At 40.4% G+C, this 18,751-nt stretch overlaps 1 protein-coding gene across 1 annotated transcript in view; it reads right to left on the bottom strand.

Annotated features, from left to right (window-relative positions):
* Nucleotides 1-3,193: 3,193 nt before the first annotated feature.
* The window catches only part of LOC134869442 (arf-GAP with coiled-coil, ANK repeat and PH domain-containing protein 2-like), a 45,258-nt gene continuing 29,700 nt past the window's right edge, over nucleotides 3,194-18,751 (bottom strand). Inside the window, 16 exon segments of the mRNA XM_063891062.1 lie at nucleotides 3,194-5,247; nucleotides 8,759-8,820; nucleotides 9,260-9,370; nucleotides 9,503-9,612; nucleotides 9,859-10,091; nucleotides 10,497-10,589; nucleotides 11,164-11,265; nucleotides 11,907-12,094; nucleotides 12,408-12,502; nucleotides 12,610-12,679; nucleotides 13,590-13,798; nucleotides 14,051-14,094; nucleotides 14,097-14,155; nucleotides 14,293-14,393; nucleotides 15,118-15,169; nucleotides 15,697-15,809. Of these exon segments, the coding sequence (XP_063747132.1) occupies nucleotides 5,144-5,247; nucleotides 8,759-8,820; nucleotides 9,260-9,370; nucleotides 9,503-9,612; nucleotides 9,859-10,091; nucleotides 10,497-10,589; nucleotides 11,164-11,265; nucleotides 11,907-12,094; nucleotides 12,408-12,502; nucleotides 12,610-12,679; nucleotides 13,590-13,798; nucleotides 14,051-14,094; nucleotides 14,097-14,155; nucleotides 14,293-14,393; nucleotides 15,118-15,169; nucleotides 15,697-15,809 (1,746 nt within the window). The 3' untranslated portion in view covers nucleotides 3,194-5,143.

Here is an 18,751-nt window from a genome sequence, read left to right as displayed (position 1 = left end):
GGCATATGATGACATCCCATAATACTCCTAGATGTGTTCAGGGCTGCATCAATATCAAACATGTTACGTTTTAGGTCATTTGGAGCATGTTAACTGGAGTTAAGAGAAAAACGTGTTGCCATGGCAACGGCATACGATGACATCTCATAATTCACATAGAGCTGGTCAGCGTGTGGCCAGTAACCATTATCTGCAGTCTGGTGCGATCTGGTTGATTTTCCATTGACTTATGATGACAACGTGTTTTATGGCGAGCATTGACTTTCCATGGCAACCGCATATGGTGACACACCATAATTAACATAGAGCTGTTCAGGGGCGGACCGTTAACCATTATCTGAGGTCTGATGGTGTTCGTACGATTTTCCATTGACTTACAATGACAACGTGTTTTATGGCGAGCATTGCAGTTTCCATGGCAACGGCCGACCATAAGATCGCAGATTCTGCTTAGAGCTGTTTAGGCATGGACCAGTGACACACAGGCGAAGATTGGAGGTCGATCGGATCGTGTCCATTGGAGTTACAGCGACATCGTGTTTTATGGCGAGGGATGCGTTGCCATGGCAACGCCACATTTTGTAACGTAAATTTTGACGTAGAGCTGTTCAAGGCAGCAGTGTTAACCATCATGTGGCGTTTGGTGACTTTCTGAGCATGTCAGTTGGAGTTATGACATCATCGTGTTCCATGGCGAGGGGTCGCCGAAAATCGTACGAACGCGAACTCTGGTGCTAAATAACGGCTACGCCGTGCAAAAAAAAGTTAGATTTCGTGATATCCTTTTGTCGCCCATGTCTCAAGATGCTACCCGACGATTTTCGAGCCGATCGGACAAGGCCCCTCGGAGGAGTTCGTTCAAGTACGAGGGCGATAAATCGCGTTTTTCCGATGCCAAATTCAAAATGGCCGACTTCCTGTACGTTTTTTCATACAGGCCCCAGAGGCTTTTTTGTATATCTTTTGGAAGTTTTTCCTTGTCCAATGTGAGGGTCTAAAGGACAGAGGCCGTTGTATTCATATTCTGTACAGACAGTAAAATCCCCTGAGAGAAATGCAAAATGTGTGATATATAAGTAAACTTTGATTTGATTGATTGATTACATCTGTCATTCAATCAAGTACCAACAAATAAATGTAAATGAAGGATCTACTTGATAAAAGGTACCAGAGATAATGTCAAGATTAAAAGAGTTCACATCTATAAAATGTATCACAAACATCTTTAGCAAGTTAGTCAAGTAAACTGAAACGTTTTCTCATGTGTGTATATTAAAGTGGATCAAATCAAAGGTTGTCTCTTGATTTAACAATATTTAGACTTGTCTTTAGCATTAGTAAGTGAATTCATCCCAGCCGGCATTTCTCTTCTGTATCCGTTTAAAGGAAAGGAGACTTCAGTCACCACGGACTTGTTACCATGAGTCTGTTCTGCAGTTTGCTCCCTGGCAGGCCAAGCGGCATTAATGGAGCTTGGCCCTCTCAGCGTTTGTTCACATGCTGTTTTTATGGAGGGAAACATCTCCAGCGGCGGCCCTTCGCTTCTCCACAGGCCAGCAGACCACAGACTTCCTGGAAAAGGCCCAGGGCCGATTCACAGAGAGAAGCTCATGAGCCAGGCACAGGGGCCGGACCAGATGGGCATCAGATGACCTTTAAATCAGATCAAATATAATATGGCATTTATCGATGGTTTAGGTATCTCTATGTATAGGGTGCTATATTCTTCAAAAGGAGAAATATGTAATTTTCAGCCGTTTAATTATTTTCTGACTATTTTTGTTACTATTTGTATTTCTTTCACTTAAACTTTGCATGCATGCAATGTTTCTACAAGTGTTGATCTTCCTTTTTCGGGTTTGAAATAAACTGACAAATATCCATCAGCTTTAAAAGTCATACAGTATGAGAAGCTAATACTTCAACATAGAGATGTAAGTAATTGAGATTTTTGTGCATTAAAATGGCCGCTCTTTCTTCATTAGAGGTAAATACATATATTTCAAAAGGGCCACAGTGGGAATAAAGTCAGGACCCTGCAGCCATGACATTAGGCTAGGCTAAACCCAGTTGGTTATATTTTTTGAAACCCTGAAGTCTTTATTTTGTGTCACTATGCTTCACCTAATCCTTCTTTTTCATTACCATTGTTATGAGTTGGCTGTAGCTATATCAGACAGCTGTTCTGTATGTTTGGCATGAACGTGTCCAGCAGTATAGAGATGAATTATGATCGAGATATCGTTGTTGAAAAAGTGATGTGTTTTCTCGAACATTGGCTTGAAGTAGACTAAACACACACGTTGGCCTGTGCACACACACACACACACACACACACACACACACAGCTATAAGTCATTTGAAGTAGTGGGCCCGCATGCCTCTCATTTCCACAGCCACAGAAATAAACAGGCTGTAATTATTAAAGGGGATTGGGACTGGCTAATATATCTGTGTTGTGTTATCAAGATGGGCACGGGAAGAAATCCATGACCCCAGCGCAGTGTGTACTCATGAATGGAGCCTCTGTATATGAAATAAATATTATTTACATTTCAGTTTAAACATAAAGTCTTTAGTCAAGTAATGTAATTAAGCACAATTCTGAGGTACTTGTACTTTGAGGGTCTCCATATTATGCTACTTTGTACTTCTACTCCACTACATTTAAACAACATTTTTAGCTACATTTTACAAAATGCATCTCTAAAAATGTAACTTGTTGATAATATCTTTTAGTCACAAAAGACTGAAATTATTTAAATATGTTACACAAAGTCAATCAGAACTTTGTTTGTCGACAAAAAGTAAAATGCTACTTGATGCAGCAATATTATCTAGAAATGTCACATATATAAATATAATGTATTTATATATGTGACATTTCTAGATAATAAAGGCAATTTTTCAGCACAATGATTACTTTTTATACTTTCAGTAAATTTTGCTGATAATAGTTTTTTTTACTTCCATTTAAGTAACATTTTAAATGCAGGATTTATACTTGTTATTAAATATTGAAAATCCACAAAGGAGTGAATGGCTAACATTTGGCACCGGTGTGTTACTTTCCATTCCTACAGAAGTCACATCGACTCCATAAATTCTTCCCTGTAATGACCTCAATAAAGCCAAATGAGGAAAAGTGGTTGAAAGGAAACCTCAAGAAAGAAAAAGGGTCAACAATTGATGATGAAGTCTTAGTCCATTTGTATTGAATTCTTACATATTACAGATAGAATATACAGTACATTATGTATACTGGTACACAGACAGGCAATATAAAAGAGGCTAAATTACCAAAGGATACAAAGAACCGCATTTACAAAAGCTTATTTAATGATTCAAGTACCACTACCTTTATACTTCAGTTCTCTATTCAAAAGCATCTGTACAAAATGTACAAGAATTGTATCCCAAGCTGCATGCTAAAAGACTCCTCTGCGCTTCATGTCTTACTAAACACCATTCATGTCAGAGAGAAGAGATTTTACAGTTTTAAAGAAAACACTTCCTACAGTACACATGATATCTATCAGGGAATTTGCAGAATTAATTTGTGGATTGAAGAATTTCAGTCGCCTTTTTTTAAGAGGAAATGTTTTTGAACAACTGATCACATGGAATGACAGGGACTGTACAACTGCAGGTCAACCATCTTTCCAGATTCTCCAACATATCTGGACGTTTTGCAGACTATCAACATTTTCTCTGCAACACTTACAGCTCATTCATTTCATAATTTAATTCCTGAGAAGTTTACTTGAAAGGTCTATGTCATTTGCTTGTATTACAGGGAAACAGAGACAGTGTTTAACTGTCTGATGAATTTATTCCAATCATCTTCCTGCATAACAAGAGTTTGTGGTAAGTGCACAGGTCAGACGATCATGAAAATTAAACAGAGAACTAAGTACATGAAATCAATCTAATTTTGTATACTATTTATGATCAGCATTTTTCAGCAATAGCTATTCACTGCGTTTATACTCAGTTATTATCTATCTTTTCAGTATTTGGTATAGTTTTATGATGTTGTTTTGGCTAACTCCTGTATCAAAAGAAGGTGAGCTCCTGCACAGTGAAGAGATTCACCGGTGCGTTGTGTAGCATGAAGCTACTGAGTTTAACCAATTCCATTCAGCATTGACTGGAGTTCAATTAATCTTCTTTCAGGGAAAATCCTATATTTCCCATAATTTAAACCAAATGATAAAGTCCTTTGCAGGAAACTTCCATGACATTGTTTTTGCTATGAAAAACCCTCTACAACCAACAGGAATACAATAGCTGCAACACACTTGATTCTACAACTACCTCTCAACTTTTGAAAATCAGAATGGACTGAATCTATAAATTACCATCATCTTAGCTATTTTTAATCAACATGAATCAGGACACTTAAGGGCTGATAACCTCTCCAATGGACTGATACGGTGACATGAGAAATTAAAATCATTCACAGAAAAGAGATCTAGCATTTAAAAATCCAAAAACTATTATATATTTAACATTGCAGGCATCAAAAACATGTATAATCACTGTACATTGTTTAACATGTCAAAGTCTTACCATCAAAACTGGTAAACATCAGTGGCGATTTCATACAGGGATTTGTGCAAATGAGTAAAAGCATATTGCCATGTATACGCTGCTGAGAGTTCACTGATGCACAAGTTTGATATAAAAAAGAGGCTTATTATCATAAAACAAATCCTATTAAAAAGAGGAAGCACCTAAAAATATAAATGGAGCATTTAAAAGTTGGTCATGCACTCACCTCTTTACAACTCTGATGCAGAACACCTGTTTTTTAACAAAATGCCTTTGAATATCTTTTGTCAGTGATAGAAAAACATTCAAATAACTGACAGCCGTAATGGCGGCTCTACATTCAGCTCAATTATCACTCTGAGTTGTTCCGACATATCAAATCCCTTCAAATGCTTTCACACTGTACCATTCAGTCATAAAAGTACTGGACAGCACAGCTTAAAAAAAAGAATAGTGAGGTTTGCTGTTCACAGACGGTTGATGATGATGTGAGAGGAGTCCAGCTGTGGCAGCACTGAGCGGCAACAGAGGTCGGAGGGGGGGTTAATCAGACAGTCTCTGTGTGCTAGTGGACGGAGTTTCTGTTGTGTCAGGGTTTTGGGGGGTCGTACTGCTGGTAGCGGTTTAGCTTTTCCGGGTCGTTGGAAGCCATGTGGGTGAAATCCTGGAAAATGTCTTGGTATGTTTCATCTCCTGCAAGAGGAAGAGAACACAAGAGATCAGCAACAAGAACACAGTGAAATAAAATAGAAGTCAGACTGAGACATGGTTCCCAACAAGTGTTACACACACTTTTTTTCCCTTGTGAATTACTGAAATCTTTGACCATTTCAGGCGTGTAGAAACTTTTAAATAGTGCAATCTGAGTGGGAAAAAACTATCTTTTGTTTAACGGTTGACTCCCTGTATCCACACTAAAATCCTTTAAACCTGTGAAGAGCAGACAGTGAATATTACTTTTGTTTAATAAAAGCCCTGAAATGAATGGCACGCATTGAGACAGAAATCCACAGCTGTATGATGCTGATGCTCCACTCGTTTGTGCAAATAATGACTTATTAATAATGAATTATCTCTTTCCATTTCACACGTTTCTCTGCGATAATGAATCATTTAATATCACATGCAAGTATGACTTTTGTTACTAAAATTGTAACTTTTGTCAGAAAAATCTGCATCCATCAGCCTTCTGTGGAGAGCTCATGGACAGTGAGAGTAACATCAGAACAAGAAAGGAAATGTTGGCCATACCTTTCATAGTGCTGGCGTGGCTCGAAGTATGAAGAATAGAAGAAGAAAGAGGCAGAAAAGATTGGAAAGAACAGGAGAAGCAAAAAAAAAAAAGGCAACGTTTGAAAAAAACAAACAGCTGGAGAGTTTTTCATTTAACACTTTACAATTACTGGAGATCGACTCAGAAAGAAAAGACAAGCCCACAGAGATTCGTTTTTGTTAACAACTGTATTGTGTTTAAAGTGCAGGAGTATATGTACAAGAATACAGTTGTGTTGGCCTCAGCACCCCAAAGAAAAAAAGGGAACAGAAGAAAGGCACAAAACTCCAGGGAGGAGAGGGAGAAAATTAAAATACAGAAACAGAGAGCGTGAATTTACACAGCGAGATAGACAGAAGTGTGTGTCAGAAGAGAGAGAGCAGTGGTTCTCGTGTCAAGTGTAAAATCTTCATTTTCAGATTTTCTAGAAGACTACACGAGACAAATATTGATTAAAGAAACACTAATTATAATTACATCTAAAAAAATATATACACTTTCCCCCTTGAGATTTAAAAATGCCCGAAAAACACAGGCTGAGAACCACTGCTCTGTATTTCATCCACACACTCAATCAGGTAGAAACACTTGAGTCGAGGAAACTTTAATCTTAAAAAAAAAAGAGCAGCAGGGTAGATTGATGAGGTTAGTTCTCCCTCACATTCATTACCCCTGAACACCCTTCATCATCCCCTCGTTCATCAGCTGATTGGAGGTACTGATGAAGAGCGAGGCCCTCGGGTATCAGAGAGGGCGAGCTGACGAAGCAAAACAACTTGAGGACGATTCAGGGGGTGGAAGCACTTCAGACTCTGCTCTGCTCCTGATGCTGATGACAAACCTGCTGCTGCTCCTCTCAGGGTCAATGCTCGGCTAACTGCTGATGAGCTTTTCTGCAATCAACTAGCTGTGCACACACTAAAGAATTAAGAAAAAATACGGATTCATTCTGTGTCACACAGGTCCAACACATTTCTGACGGACAATATTCCACTTAATAAAAAAAAGGATCAAAATCTCTAAAGTGGCACATCCAGCCCTCGGTTTAAACGCTTCACTGTTCCAGGACAAATGGACATGCATGAGTTCCTTCATCTTACAATCTAAAATATTCCCCTCAGCCACTATTCTAAAAGGACAAAATAACTTCATTAACCCGTGAGAACAAAATCAACACAACCCGTTTCTCTATTCTAACCAACGACCAATCCCCACACTAGTCGTCAGCCAATCAATACATCACATACGACACCAGGCGCTGCTCTGTCAACTTGAATCAGGAGAAAGGACATTTTAATCAAATTGCTTTGGCGTCTCTCAGGATTTGGGGCTGAATGGAGCGGATAAAACTGGGGTCAATCATTCCTTCACTATCTGCCAAACTCTAATGAGCTTTCACTCATGATTATTCTTTAAAGCTTATTATTATCTTTAAAGCTTCCTTCTGATAAATATAAGCTAGGACCAGCAGGTGGTAAGAATATATACATGTGGACATTTTCCTACACTATTGCACTTGCTTGACGGAGTCCCACCCTCAGATGGTCTATATTTGAGTAAGAACCCACTAACGTTTGATACAATCAAAGCGATGGCACTTAAAGGCCTTCATCGTCTTACGATTATGGATTTTCAGTGATTACAGGCAATGAGCAAGCACATTTAACCAACTAATAACCAAGACACATTATTAGTAGTCATAACAGGAAGTAAATACAGTACAATAACTAAAATAAAAAGTTAGTATGTGAACACAGAGCCCCCTCGTGGCGTCACCACTGTGCAACCGGTCAATCCCAACTCTATAAAGTAATGTATGTATGCACATCATTTACAACATATACAGTAAGCATACTATTCCTCATATAATCTTTATAAAAAAAACATTTCTAAAATACTTTATATCTGTACAGCAATGTCACAACAGCAAGATGCATAACAATGAGACGACAAACAGTTCTTATCAGTAAACAGGCCTTGAAAATGGTTAAGACTTCAAAGGGAAACCTAACAATCGCAGGACAATGTACAGCAGTTGCATAACCCTTAAAGGAATGTGCTTAAATAACTTCTGACAGGTCAGTTTAAAATCAAACACACACTACGCCTCACCGGACTGGTCAGATAATAAAAAAATGTCATTCAAAAAGTCACGATTATTGCCAGAGAGTGAAACGGACGCCACTTTGAGGTCACTGGATACTGGTGGCAGTTACTGGGCAGCTAGTTTTTTTTGCAAAGATACTGTGACTGATAGCGGAGACACAACACTCCTACAAGTTTTTTTATCCCAAATAAAAAACAAACTCTCATAAGCTGCTATAAATCACAGAGCTCCTCTTAATAAAAGGGAATCAGCAAGAGTTATATCATTTAGACCTAAAGGGAGGAGGTACAGACGTAGTAAAAAGTGACTTGAATGTTGTGCTATAAATAACTTTAGATTAGTAACAGTCACTTCATTAAAAACGTTGATGTTCCACTTTGGAAGAAGACACCAGAGTCGATGGCTTTAACACTGTCACATGTATACAGTGTAGAACCTGATGCTACGCCACAACACGCTGCAGCTGGCAGACGCTCAGAGGCTAACAGGATAGCTGCACACAGCACAGCAGGACAAAGGAGCAGCACAGAGAGAGTCGGGCTCAGTCGACCAAATTTCCCTTCAACTGGAGCTCACTTCATTAAATAGTTGCCCTGTAATCAAACCTCTGAGCAGGAATTCTCTGGGTTGTCTTTTGAAGTTAACTGACCCCGACTCTGAACCTGGGCTTTACATTCACTCTGATGAGCCGGGCTCAGCAGTGTGTTGCCCCCGTGTTTTAATGAGAGCGGACAGTTGTTAAGTCTCGTCCAGCTGCAGGCTAATAAACTCCTGCATGCACTTCCTGTACTGCATCTCGGTCGGGCTGTTGTTGTTATAATGACCTGACTGGCTGTAGGGCCCCTCCGCCTCTCGCATCTCCTCGTTCATCTTGGCCAGCCGCAACCTAAGGAACAGGAAGTGACAGAAAACAGTCAATAACCAAACTAAAATGTCACATGTTAATAATTGAATCACAGGAATACTCCACTCTGATAACTAATGCGCGTTTGAAAGGCCACAGAGTTTAAGTAGAGGTGGAAAGATGTCCACTGCACTATAATGATCTGGAACATGATTACGTAGCGACACCTTGTGGACATAGTTCTTACTGCTTGTTAAACTATTTTAACCATGACAGTTACTAAATGCCTATTTTTTTTAGGAATTGTTACTCAAATGAATAGGTAAAACTTTCCAAAACACTTTCAGAAGTCAGTCTTTTCTGCTGTGCAGGTGGTGTAGGTGTGTAGACAGTTCTGAAAACTCTTCCAGAATAACTATAGATTCACACAAATAATATTAATATCAATAACAATGATATCGATAACGAGAAGGAGACTCACAGTGTGACGATGTCTGCATTGGCCGCTTCCACCGCTATCGCCAGGGGAGTTTTTGCGTCAATGTCCGCAGCATTTTGATTTGCTCCTCTTTTTAAGAATAAACACACTTGCCTAAAATAGAGAGAAAGGTTTGTCATTTTCCTGAGCTCACATAATCTGGGTTGCATCCCTCTCTTCAAAATGCCCCAATTTTCTCTGATAATAAGTTGGTGAAGTAATGATGATGAGATGTGAAGAACGAACCCTGTGTGTCCCAGCATGGTGGCGTGGTGGAGCGGCGCTCGGCCCTGGGCGTCCTGCTGGTTCACATTAGCTGCATTTTGGAGCAGAAACTCACAGGTGACCAGCGAACCCTGAAAGGAACCATTAGTGTAACAAATTAAAACTTTCCAGAGAGAAAACATGCTTACTTTGTAGATTAGAAGTTTTGTTTCTCTATGATTTGATGAAAGTCCATTCCACCTTAGACATATATACTAAACATGTTCCTTGCCAACTAAATGTTTAAGATCTACATGAATGAAATCATTAAATGAGTGATAATAAGTTAGTATAGTTATAGCAATAAACAAATGGGACTGATTTCTCTAAATGCTCACCCCCTGCACGGCCATGATGAGCGGCGTTCTTTTGTCGTCCTCCGTGTTGACCCAGTTGACCTCGCCTCCGTGGGCCAGCGCCTCCGACATGTCGGGCAGGCTGCGGGCGCATGCAGCCCAGTAGAGCTGCAGACCCGAGCTGTACTCCTTCGGCTCGTAGAAAACCATCTCCTTACAGGGGGATGGAGGAGGCAGCGTGGCAGGCATGGGCATGGCCGGAGGCTCTGCCGCGTCTGAGAAGAGAAAGATGGGAGACATTTTTCTCAACAGTCAATATGTAGATGAAAAGGCGGTTGTGAGGCAACAGATGTTTCCCCCTATAGATTCTTAAACTATTTCTCATAAGTTCCAAAGTTCACGGCACAGAAATTCTATAAATTGCTTTAAATTACTGGAGAAAAGTCTTCTAACTTTTTTGTATTTCTTTCTTTTCTCCAACATAGTGAAACATATAAAAAATCCTAGTTTTTGTGGTGATGGTGATGCATTCTTCTGGATAGTTCTTTATTTTTGGCCGAAAAAGATAAGAAGCTTCAGGGCTTGAAACAGATCTAACACAGTGACATTGAGATTGGCCAAATGACTAGAAGGCCTACAGTTTGAGTGCAATTAAAGTTCAACAAGTGTTAGAGTCTGACCTGCATCTGTGAGGCTGTTATTGGACGGGGTGTTGGCCAGCATCTCTCGGCTCCCATCAGCGCTGTTCTGGATGCCGCTGTCGGCACTTTTGACTGTGAAACAAAGAGTTTTTATATCGACTTGTAAAACAAAAGCTAATTCACTGAGTGTATTAAATAAAAGGAGACCCTTCCTGCTGCTTCCAGAGCATCATGGAGCATCCGAATGTTGCCCCTGAGTTTTCATGAATGCTTTTGCTTTTTGAACATGAACTGGTATTTAACAACTGGTCATTATTCTCCAGTATGATTGGCAGAAACAGCAGGTGGTCCTATTATTTTATACAGTGTACACACAGAAGTCCCCAGCTGAAGTCAACAGAGAGAGAACTGGAGGACAGACCCCCACCATCACCTTATTCAGGACCCTGAACACCAAAAATATGATGAGACAAATGCAAATACAGACGATGACCAAACACATGTGAGAGAGAAACACTTCCCACCCCCGGGAAAACAAAACATGGGAAGCTCTGCAATGCTCTGAACATGACGGCATGGTCCATTAGGACGGGCTGGATGAAGGGGGAACGGGAGTGGATGGAGGGTTGTTAGTCCACAGCCCCGAAGCAGAAATGGACAGAGGGGGATGATGAGGGAGGGGAAACACTGATCATTTAGTACTTACTGCTCCTGAGCTTGGCAGAGTTGTCAAAGTAGGAGAAGAGCGAGTCAAGCTCGTCAGCACAGAAGAGAGAATCGCGGCGGGCCCCCGAGCCGCTGGCAACCGCTACGTTAGGGATCATGGGAGATGGGAGATTGGAAGGTGGAGGGTGTAAATTGAGTGGCAAGGTGGGGGGTTACAGGGTTACAGGGGGTAGGCAGTGAGAGCAGGGGTTAGTCCAGGAGCACAGAACAGGAGAGGTGGAATAGAGATTGAGGAAGAGGAGAAAGAGAAAGGCAGTAAACAGAGAGAGTTAGACTAACAGCTCGGTCGACACTGGAAGAGACACACTACGAGAAGCAATGGGAGGCAAAGAGGGCTTAGGCTTATGCTGCTCACACCGAACACACAGTATGCAGGTGGGGGGGGGGGGGGGCACTTCTCCATGACAGTGCAAAATCTACATGGAGTATAAAATAAAACAAAGAGCTACGATCACAAATGACTCAGGCTCTGAGCTCTTGGTGCAGTGTTTGTTTTGAGGAGGCATTTAAAGATGTGTACAACAGAAACATCTAACCTCATAAATCCTGATTAAAAGTAGCATTTCTTGGTCACCAGGTCATTTGGGGTTTGGGAAGATTTGAAGATTTAGATTCATTTGTAAAACAGAGTTTAGACTTTGAGTAAACTTCCAAATTATAAGTGGAAGTATATCACTACTCCTCAGCCAATAGCCAGTCATTTGAAGGGGATTTTTTACTGACCTGCTTGACCGGGTCTCAGTTTCGGGGTGGGGGGTGGTGGTCTCGGGGGCAGATGCTCGGAGCTGCTGCTCAGCCTCTTCTCCTGTTTGCTAAGAGAAACCACTTTGTTGCGAAGCTCCTCGTCCGATGGCAGGCGAACAAACCGGCGGTCCACGTATTTGGCTTTGATGTAGGCCTCCACCTCGTGCCTGTTGGGAATAAAATGCACAAATCTCTGTTTGTTAATAAGGAAATTATAGTTTTTACTAGTTTATGTACTTAAGCAATCTGTATTTGTTGAAAAGATGTAAATCAAAAACAAATTTTAACGATAAAAAGCGACATTTTCTTTATACCAAGCCCATACTGTATCTATTCTAATGAATTGCTCCATGAAAACGTTTAAGTCCTTTCAGTCAGATACAGAAAAACACAAAATACCAGGAAATAAATTAAGCAGGAAATAGTTGAAGGTAGTCAATCAGTCTGAAAATACTAATATGCTTTCTACCAGCTCTGTACCTTGGATCTCCTGGCTGGGGTTTCCTGGCTGCCAGCTCCTCTCGCCGAGCCTCATAGATCTGGTTGATCGCTCCGTTTCCCAGTTCACACATCAACTGTGAAGTGCAATAAATAAAGGTAATTTATTATCAGCAATTGATTCAGCGTAAGACTTTCAGTTCAAACTGGATGTTTGTGTTTATTTGTTTATGTGCTCCCTAACCTTTAGAAGTTCTGGCTCCCATGTATCCAAAGTCAGAGACCGCACCTTAGAGAAATGCACTCCCAGACTCCTGCAGGTGAAAGAAAAACACACGGCATTGTTATTTTGGCCTTTTATATATAGGTGGTGTGCTAATGTATAGCTTTAGCAGCATTCACCACAAAAGCACAGTACGAAGGTGGTTCTAGGAAATATATGCATTACAACAGAGCTAGGTCTTTGTTTGTAATATTTATGTATTTTCAAAAACCTATTACATCTGTTGAGGCAAAGTCCAAAGATTTACAAAAGCCCCTAATTTGGTTGTTTAAGTAAATATATAAATAACTCTACTATGTGAAGCCTTAGATTTCTGAACCCACTCTGGTTAGGAAATGACATGGAAGATCCATTGCTTTATTAAGGTTGTAAAGAGGAGGATGGCTTGAATCCCTGGACTATTATCTTAATTAAAATGGAACCTGAATGACAATTAATTATTTCACCCTGGTAATTAAAGTTAATAAAGGTCTTTACAACATCCTGAGCCCACTCAGGACCCAGTGTTGAGAACCGGGTGTTCTCAACACTGGGTCACATTTGCTAAATCCCTTCACACCAACAGTTTGTGGAAAGCTTTGAGCACAGCCCTGGCGGGAAAGATATTTCATAATAAAAGTAAACAAACAATGATTTCCGGGTTTTCACTAAACCAATATTAACTCTATCCCTGCAAAATGGTGGATAAATAAATAAAATAAGCTGATAGAAGTTCCCTAAGTGTATTAGTTTCTGTGAGTTTCTGGTTTCTGGAGTAAACAGTGTTCATAACACATCGATGTTTATGATGATTAATGTAAGACTTTCAACACGTTCTGTGTGCCTTTGTGATTTTCCCTTTTCTTTTTCTTTTGTTTTTTTATTTATCTATTTCCTTAATGGATCTTTGTAATTGTAACTCCAGCTGTTTGGCTTTGTTTACAGAAACCATAATACTTTACCTGTGGATACCGGAGCACTGGATGCAGAGGGTGATGCCCAGATTGATGCTGGCCCAGCGGGGGTCTGGCTGTCCGCAGTCGCAGCAGCAGGTGTTTCCTGGGATCACCAGGACCTTCTGCAGGGCGCTCTCTCCCTTCAGTGATCTCTCCTTCGGCTCCCCACCAGAGTCCAGGCTTCCTGTTGACGTGGAAGACTTCCTGTCCAGCTTCTGACAGAGAGAGGGAATGCACAGAAGGATGGGAAAGAATCATTAAGATAGATCAACCTAAATTAAACGGTATCCCCATGGTGTGGTGTAAACAGTGTAAACAGCGGAAACAGAATGTAAACTTAAGTGTGGGAAATCAATACAACATAAATAAACAGGCATTAAATGTTTCACCATATGATTTATTTATCTAGAGTATATGAGAAGCCCCTTCACAAGCCTTCTCAGTGTGTCTCGTGTTTTAGTTTTTACCTCGCCTTCATCCCCCTTGTCACGGAAGGCGGTGGCGATGCTGTTCTGACGGCTTTGATCCAGGCCTGACGCAGCTTCTCCGAGTCTGCCTGCATCATACAGCTCCTGTTGGGACAAACAACATTACAGAGCTGCTGTCTGCTGAATGTGTGTGTGTGTGCATGTATGTGTGTGTGGAGGCTGGTACATTACTACTCCTCCCTCCCGCCTTCTGTAACATATTCCAGTAGACTCAGACTTACTTTGTGGGCGACACCACTTCGAAACAGAAGCGGCGCTCCACGTCCTCACAGTGTTTGACGGTACAGAGCCTCAGGTCTTCCACCACCACTGTAGGGTTGTCCTGAGGGGACAGCACAGCCGCTTTGAGTAAACACCATACACTCACACACACGAACAACGCTAAACACCAAAGATTAACTGTAAAACACAATAAAAAGGTGTTGCTGTCTTCTCTTAAAGTATTAGTTACTTATCCAATGAAATATTTCAATTAGATTAAGGAACAGTTAAAGCAGCACAAATCAATACTACATTTTGCCATAATTTTAATCAACTTCAGTGACTAAATGAGTGGTTTGTTTTCAGCTGCTGTCAGGGTGTACAAACAAAAATGCAAACCAAAGGCTTGTAATTACTACTATTTAGAACTTAAACAAACTGGAATATTTTATTTTAATTAAAAGCATAGATAAGTTTTCACTGCGCTTTAGCTCAATCGAAACATTGTCTGACAATGCTATTAAATGAATAGAGGCATTTCTTTCATCTGCTCTTAAGTGTAGCAAACATATTTGTCTAAAGAACTACATATTATACTTTCTTTAGCGTTTCACAATGCAAACAATGTATATATGTTGACATGGATTGGATCACATTAGCGTAAATATAGAAAAACATAAGCAGCTTTGGTTTATTTTACACTAAATCTCTAATTTGTTTTGGCTACTACAGCTCTGAAACGAAGCTACTGCCTACTGTTAAAAATACATGAGGGTTTTTTGTGCTGGAAGTCAAACACATGCATATTTGATTGTGGTCCGTGTGCAGGGAGTCACTTGACATACCTTAAATTTCTTCTGGTAAACTAGCTGATTGTTCTGGATGGAGAACCAACGCCTGAGAGGAGAAAAACAGAGTCACATGCTGTTGCTAGTGACGCTCCTAAAATAACAGAAAGCTTTGATATAGTTTTTGTGTGGATAAGAGCGGTGGCATTGTCTAGAGAGAGAGAGAGAACTGATGAGTAGAAGTTATACTCAAATACTAAAACCTATCGTACATTTTGTAGAGAAATACAACCTACTTTGGAATAAAATTAAAATAGGAACAGTAACTTTAACCATATACACCTTTACCTTTACTTATGTTAAAATATACCAACTAATGCATCATTTTAACCTCTTCCTTGTACATCCGGCCCTAATTATATTCTTGGAACCGTAATAGAAAAACCTTATCAAGACATGTCTCAAAGCACTTGCTGAGGTATTAATATGTAAAGCACCTTCATTATCTTTTCCAACATTTTAATGAAAGAGCTTGCCCTCATAAATGCCTAATCAGCCTACTGTAGCAATTCCTTATCACAAAATTTAATTTTTAATGTATTCACAAAGATGCCTATCGAGTTGTATAGTCTGTACCTATTCCACGTCTTAAAGGCATTGCTGGCCCTCTTAAACAGATAGCCCTCCATTGCGATGCCATTGTCTGCATCCACATTGTACTCCAGTTTGGTGTCGTCATTCGAGAAGTCCTAAACAAAAACGTGTCAGAAAAGAAAAAAAGAAAATGAGAAGACAGAGAAATCTGCAAACATAAAATACACATTCCCCCAATTACTATCAGGATAATGATAAATCATTTTGTTTGTAGTGATTTTTATTTGAAGTAAGTAGTGACTAAGCACTTTCCTGAAAGTCACATAACTGGGCCATCAGTCTCTTAAGTTACCTCCTGCAGAGCCACGATGCTCGGCTGCTTCTTACACTAACCTGAATGATGTTTCATACCAAGTTAGACAAGAATCAACACACACAGATATGATGGTTCCTGATGGAGTTGTAATCTAATACAATCGTTAATATGAATACTCGGAGAAGGGAGGTTACAAAAAAATCTAACAAAATACTGGAATATATTCTAATGTTGAGTTATACACCACGTAACTGTGATTTGTATTTTCAGTTTCAACGCTTCAGACTATTTCACTTTCTTACATTTTACTCTGTGTTTGAAGTTGAACTGATCGAACAGATACTATACAGTTAAGACCATCAGTTTAAATCACATACTCAGTAGTTTGCCAAGTCCGACCTGTTTCATGCAAATCAAACAGAATCTAGTGTGGCGGTCTAGTTTTTATCTACCTGAGGTGCTGCTACACTTTCCTAACACCTTACAGCTTTCTTAGCTTCAGGTGACTTTAGACACCATGATGAATGTCTGTATGTGTTTGTGTGTGTCTTGGGGTAAATTAACACCTTCTCCTCAACCAATTACAGCATTAGGTCCTTTTTTTAAACAAATATAAAGAATGTGATACACACTTCTATTCTCAGTGGAAGAAACTATAAAAGCATTTTGATTTCTTGCCTCAAATAAACATTGTGACTGCATTCTGTCATTGTTTTCGATGTTTTTCTTTACAATTGAATATTTTACGTGATATTTACAGTGAAGAGATCCACTAACAGAGACATACTTGTGTTTGATGTAGTGCATCACTTCTGGTGTATGACTGCACATTGCATGGATCTTTTGATGTAACCTGAGTGAAAGCTTAGGTTAACCTCTATGCCCTATGATACCATGGTGTTTCAAATGGATGAACACACACACACAATTTTCCAACATGACATACACTGGGACGACTGAGGTTATTTTGGATGCACAATGGCAACAATCTGTGTCTGTGTTAAGCCCCTGAACAGAAAGACAAAGGAAAACACTAGCTCCGCCATTCAACAAAATGACCTTTTCCTAAAGGTAGGCCAAAAGAAGCCTCAGATATAGGGCCACGCAATTTTTTACATTTCTCCTAATAACTCAATTCCTAAATCATATAAATGCCTAACGCACAGCTCAGAACTCATAATGGCCATTTGATGGCTTACTTAATTTGGAATCACAACCAAGATATTGCATTTGATGTTCACTCGCACATGTACACAAACAAACAACACAGCAATCCAAAACAGCCCTAAAAAAAAATCGCTGATCAAGACTGAGGCGAAAAAGAAAATGTATATAGAGAAACACCCTGGTTGTCTTGTGAAATCCTGTCGGCTTTTCTTGTTTCATCTCTAGGTTGAGAAGTTTCAGTGACCGCTCGGGTTTGTGAAACCATGTCACACATATTTAAAAACAGGTAGTGGTCAAAGCAGTTGTTTTAAGTTCCTAAAACATTCTAAAGACGCAAGGGTTTTGCCTGACAACAGAGATGTGTTCATTAATTTATCCAAAGAGTGACAATGGACAGCAACAAACCACTCACTCACATCAAACCAGCAACCGGACCATACCGGCAACAACAACAAGGCATCAAAATGAACATGCTGCATAACGAAAACACGTCAACACTGATGCATGTGTGGCACACGAAAATGAGGAAACACATGAAGGTGCAAACATGTACATCAACACTGCAATGCAGTCTCTTGGCGTGTGCAGGAGAGGAGAGGAGACAGAAGAGGGGGAGGTAAGGTTACAAAGCGGAAGTCAGATGGAAATCGATGCGGTGACTCTACGTACGGAGGTCGACCTCCAAGCGCAAAAGTTGCGGCAGTCTGGTAAAGACTCGAACTCAGTCACCTCCTAAAATGTCACACAGAGCAAGAGAACGGTACACAGAGAACATAAATATGTATTTCTTATGCTACCACAGTATTATAAAGGAATGTCAAAATAAAGATGGCATACACACAACAGAAAATCACCTGAAGAAACAAACGTAAACACAGAGTGTTACTATAAATAGCCATGGGTGAAGACACTGTCACATGCAGGGACACAGACACTCTCCCTCCTACAGCTAAACTCACCAGATACCAAACGTAGTGAAAACGGCTGAAAATCTTCATGTTTCACAGATATTATGAAGGCCCCTTTGCTGTGTGAATGATTCCCCGTGAGGCAGTTGATCCTTTGCTATCTCAAGGTCTCCCTGTGCAGCATCTCAATGGCAGTGTGGCACTGTGAGAGCGTGGCCCGTCCCTCCAACAAACCCTCACCTCCTCTCTTACGGCTGTGTATGTCTATCAAAACTTTCGTCACTGCCTCTGCTGCTCCTCCTCCTCCTGAGGCCTAAGTGAAGGTCACCTATGTGTCTCTGTTTGTGTGTGTGTGTGTGTGTGTGTGTGTGTGTGTGTGTGTGTGTGTGTGTGTGTGTGTGTGTGTGTGTGTGTGTGTGTGTGTGTGTGTGTGTGTGTGTGTGTGTGTGTGTGTGTGTGTGTGTGTGTGTGTGTGTGCATGTGCGTGTGTGACTGTTGGGGTTGAATAATCAAGTAGACTGTGCAGAGGAGCCCTGGCATCAAACATTTATACTGACTTAAATTTAACAGACGTGCACTCAGCTTTTCCCTTCATGCTCTCATCTCCCTCGTGTGTGTGTGTGTGTGTGTGTGTGTGTGTGTGTGTGTGTGTGTGTGTGTGTGTGTGTGTGTAATAAAGTAGCAATTTCTTTAACCTGAATTTCTG

This window comes from Eleginops maclovinus, chromosome 9 (assembly GCF_036324505.1).
Source record: "Eleginops maclovinus isolate JMC-PN-2008 ecotype Puerto Natales chromosome 9, JC_Emac_rtc_rv5, whole genome shotgun sequence".
NCBI classification, from domain to species: Eukaryota; Metazoa; Chordata; class Actinopteri; order Perciformes; family Eleginopidae; genus Eleginops; species Eleginops maclovinus.
Note: the sequence above shows the minus strand (reverse complement) of the source record. Positions and strands in the feature narration are given on the sequence as shown.